The sequence below is a fragment of the Galeopterus variegatus genome, unplaced genomic scaffold, assembly GCF_000696425.1.
Source record: "Galeopterus variegatus unplaced genomic scaffold, G_variegatus-3.0.2 Scaffold1518, whole genome shotgun sequence".
NCBI classification, from domain to species: Eukaryota; Metazoa; Chordata; class Mammalia; order Dermoptera; family Cynocephalidae; genus Galeopterus; species Galeopterus variegatus.
This window is the reverse complement of record NW_007727629.1, coordinates 20,345-23,932: the sequence shown is the minus strand read 5'-3', so window position 1 is coordinate 23,932 and position 3,588 is coordinate 20,345. Positions and strand designations below refer to the sequence as shown.

General features: G+C 52.8%; 1 protein-coding gene across 1 annotated transcript in view; it reads right to left on the bottom strand.

Moving 5' to 3' along the window:
- BCL7A (B-cell CLL/lymphoma 7A) overlaps positions 1-3,380 on the bottom strand; it is a 24,221-nt gene extending 20,841 nt beyond the window's left edge. The window contains exon 1 of the mRNA XM_008577464.1: positions 3,298-3,380. Within this exon, the coding sequence (XP_008575686.1) occupies positions 3,298-3,380 (83 nt within the window). The remainder of the gene's footprint in view (positions 1-3,297) is intronic.
- Between the last annotated feature and the right edge of the window lie 208 nt (positions 3,381-3,588).

Sequence of the window (3,588 nt, the reverse complement as noted above, 5' to 3'; positions counted from 1 at the left end):
ACACTGAGGGTTGCAGTCTGTTGCCGGACACGAAAAAAGACAAAAAGGAAAAAAAAAAAATTTGAAGCTATTGCTAAACTTAATTTAAAAAAAAATCAGACTTCCCATAAAAATCAAGATTTCCAGCTACTCTTGAAAACACAGTCTGGGCCCACCTGCCCTGAGCAGCAATGGCTTGCTCCAGTTGGCTCGTTGGTTCCCTCAGATCCCCTGACTCTGGCTACCTGTATGCACCAGGCTGGGGTTCACCAGGACCACCAGGCCCCTGCCAGAAAGCTGCCCCTGAGCCCTCCTGTCCCAGTGGCTCCTGAAAACTGCCTGGCTTCAGTGCCTCTCTTTCCCCCATCACACTTAAGCTCCTCGGACAAGAGGACAAAATGAGGTCCCAGCTGAAGGAATATAGCCCCAAATGCTCCTCCCTAGCACGGGCTCCTATATAAACTATAAGCACGCATCCAGATTCTCCAGGCCAAGGCCAATTCCAATGTTCTCCTGGGTCCAAGTCCAGGGGCTAGCCAAGAAAACCATCTTGGGGTCATTCACCGCCCAACGGGACCCTACTGACTCCTTCAAAAAGAGCTCTAGATACCTCGCTTCATATTCACTCCCCAGAGCTAGTTCCTGACACCCTGGGAGGCTTAACTGTGGTGGGCCACATCCTAACTGGCCCAAGTCCACTTGGCCTGTCGGGTATCTGGCAGGAAGTTACTTGCAACAAAACCCTCAGAGAGCCGGCCCCGTGGTGCACTCGGGAGAGTGCGGCGCTGGGAGCGAAGCGACGCTCCCGCTGCGGGTTCGGATCCCATATAGGAATGGCCAGTGCACTCACTGGCTGAGCACGGTGTGGGCGACATCACACCGAGGGTTGAGATCCCTTTTAGCGGTCACGAAAAAGACAAAAAAAAAAAAAACCCTCAGAGGAGCCAAGGTGAGACCCCAGGCTCAAACCTTGCTCTCTCCCAGGGACAGATGAGAAGTCCTCCAGGAACAGGCCTCTCTCCATCCTCACAGCCAGTCACTAAGGGAACCCCCAGATCAAGTGCGGAGGGGGTCCAGACCTAAGCCTACTTCACAGCTCAAACCTTTGTCTCCCTCCTACCCAATGACTCCCGTTCCCTTTCTCTTCTCCACCACACAGGGTCAGCTAACCCTGGCTCAGTTTCCCAAATAGGGACCACCATTTTGCCTTTCCTTCAGCCATCTTCTGGCCATCTCACCCCCCAACAGCCTGCTGTGCTGGGACACCAGACAGAGAGGAGAGGAGAAACAACAGCAGCTACAGACAGGGAGACCACAGCTAGTTACAGGCTTCTTCTGGGGGCGGGGGAAGGGTATGGGTGGCAGGGGGGCACTTTTGGGGTCACTGGGGCTGAGGAGAAATACCACCCTTGCCTTACAGGCTGAATAGTATGCCAGATACCTTGGCTCTCCTCTGGATAAAACAGGATGCCCGATTAAATTTGAATTTCAGATAAATGGGTAATTATTTAGTATAAGTATGTCCCAAATATTTCATGGGACATACTTACACTAAAAAACATTTATTTATTTATTTATTTTATTTTTATTTATTTTTTCCTTTTTTGTCTTTTTTACTGACCAGTAACGGGATCGCAACCCTTGGTGTCGCGCCCGTACCGGGGACCGGCAACAGGATCGCAACTCTTGGCGCTGCGCCTGCACCGTGCTCAGCCAGTGAGCGGGAACCGGTCTTCACATGGGATCCGGACCCTCGGCGCTCGCTGCCGCGCTCTCAAGCGGCGCGCTCTCCAGCGGCGCGCTCTCCATTGCGCCACCGGGCCGGCCCTAAAAACCATTTATTTTTTAAAATTATTTTGTTGTTTATCTAAAATTCAAATTTAACTGGGTTCGTCCTGTATTTTTATTTGCTAAATCTGGCAAGCCCACCTCCCAGCCAGTGGTGAAATGCACACTTAATGGTCACGCGGTTAATAAACAGCCAAAAGCCTCAGGCGCTGACTGGAAGACCCATTGTAAAGACACAGACCAGCTTCTCAGGAGCTGGACAAAACTGCACCATACAGCCAAGCCTTTTGCTTAGAAGGGGTCAAAAACAAAAAAAAACGAAACAAAAAAAACTCCACATACACAAAGCCAAGTTTCTACAAAGTCCACCTGACAATGATGACATTTAACAAGTGCTCTTGTGCTCTGGGCGAGGTGCTTTTGGAGACTTGACCTTACTCGTCCCTCGTTGCCATGGTTAGAGAAGTTACATGGTTTGCCCAAGGTCACAGCAAAGAAGTGAACTGGAAACACAACCATGAGATTCCAAAACTAAGGTCTTAAGAGAACATGATGCGTTGTTTCCCAAAACACAGGGAGGAAGAGAGACACACGCCCCCACCTCAACCACAGGCCTGGCTCACAGTGGGCTCAGCAGGATAGAAGGCCTGCAGGGTGGAAAGCCCCATCTCTCCATCTGCCCTCCCTGCAGAGCAGCTGGCAGCCCTACAGGAGCAGCTGTCAGGGTGCAGAAGCCTCTGCCGCCCGGGAAGCTGAGGCAGAAGGCCCCACCACGCCTCTCGGAGCAGAGAAAAGCAGCTTGTTGGGCCCCTTTCTAACCTCCAGGCCAGTGACAGAAGGGACTCAGGCCCAAACACCAAGTCTTTCTTTGCACAGGGGCTGAGGCGGGGACGGGGACAACTCCAACCTTCCCACTGCGAATCCCACAGGAGAGGGGGTTGTGGGTTGTTTTCCTGTGTGTGTGTTTTGGCCTGCAGCTGTTTCTGCCATTTTTAAATGGCTCCAGTCGGGCACTGGGCGTCCTAAGCACCGGGGGAGCTCTCACCGCACCGAAGCCTTGGATCTCAACTTTGGAAAGCCTCCCCTTCTCACGGTTCTGAAAATTCTTTGTCCCATTGGAGCCAAACCCAGCCCATGGCCGGGCATCCGGCCATCCGCAGACAGCCCTTTCCATAGGAGGCCCGGGAGCACGTGGACTTTATTGATTTTCCTCTTGCCTTTTTTGTTGGGTTTGACTCAGAAAGGACAGCTAACTTGTGACACCGTCAGACCGGAGGCTCGCCCCCAGTGGTTTTTAGAGACCCAGGCGTTACTCAAGAAATCACACCCTCAAACATAAACATACCCTGCCATGGGGCCGGCCCAATTTCCAGACTTTAAATAAAGGGTCTGGACGAGCCCGCGGGCGCTGACACTCGGGGACAACGTCGCAGCTGCTCCTCTCCCTCCCGGACCCCGGTGAAGCCGTGGGAAAAAAAATAATAAAGTTGAAATCGGGGAGCTGGGACTTTTCAACAAGTCTGACCTAACCTGGCGATCTGCACGCGCCTCAGGCCTGGCCCTGGGGCCGTTTCCGAGTCCGACCCCGCGAGGCCGTGGAAATGTTCGATCATATTAATATCAAGGCCACGCCGAACAGAATCTAATTTGGGCTCGAAACGCTCACGGCCAACACCGAATCTCCCTTTCCCCCCGTGAGGAGAACAAAAACAACCGCTCTCTCCGCAAAACAAACAAGAGCTCCTGGTTTTGGAAAGACAGACGCGGCCCAGGACCGGTTTCTGGCCACAATTCTCGGCTCCCTGGAGCCCCCGCGCCGGG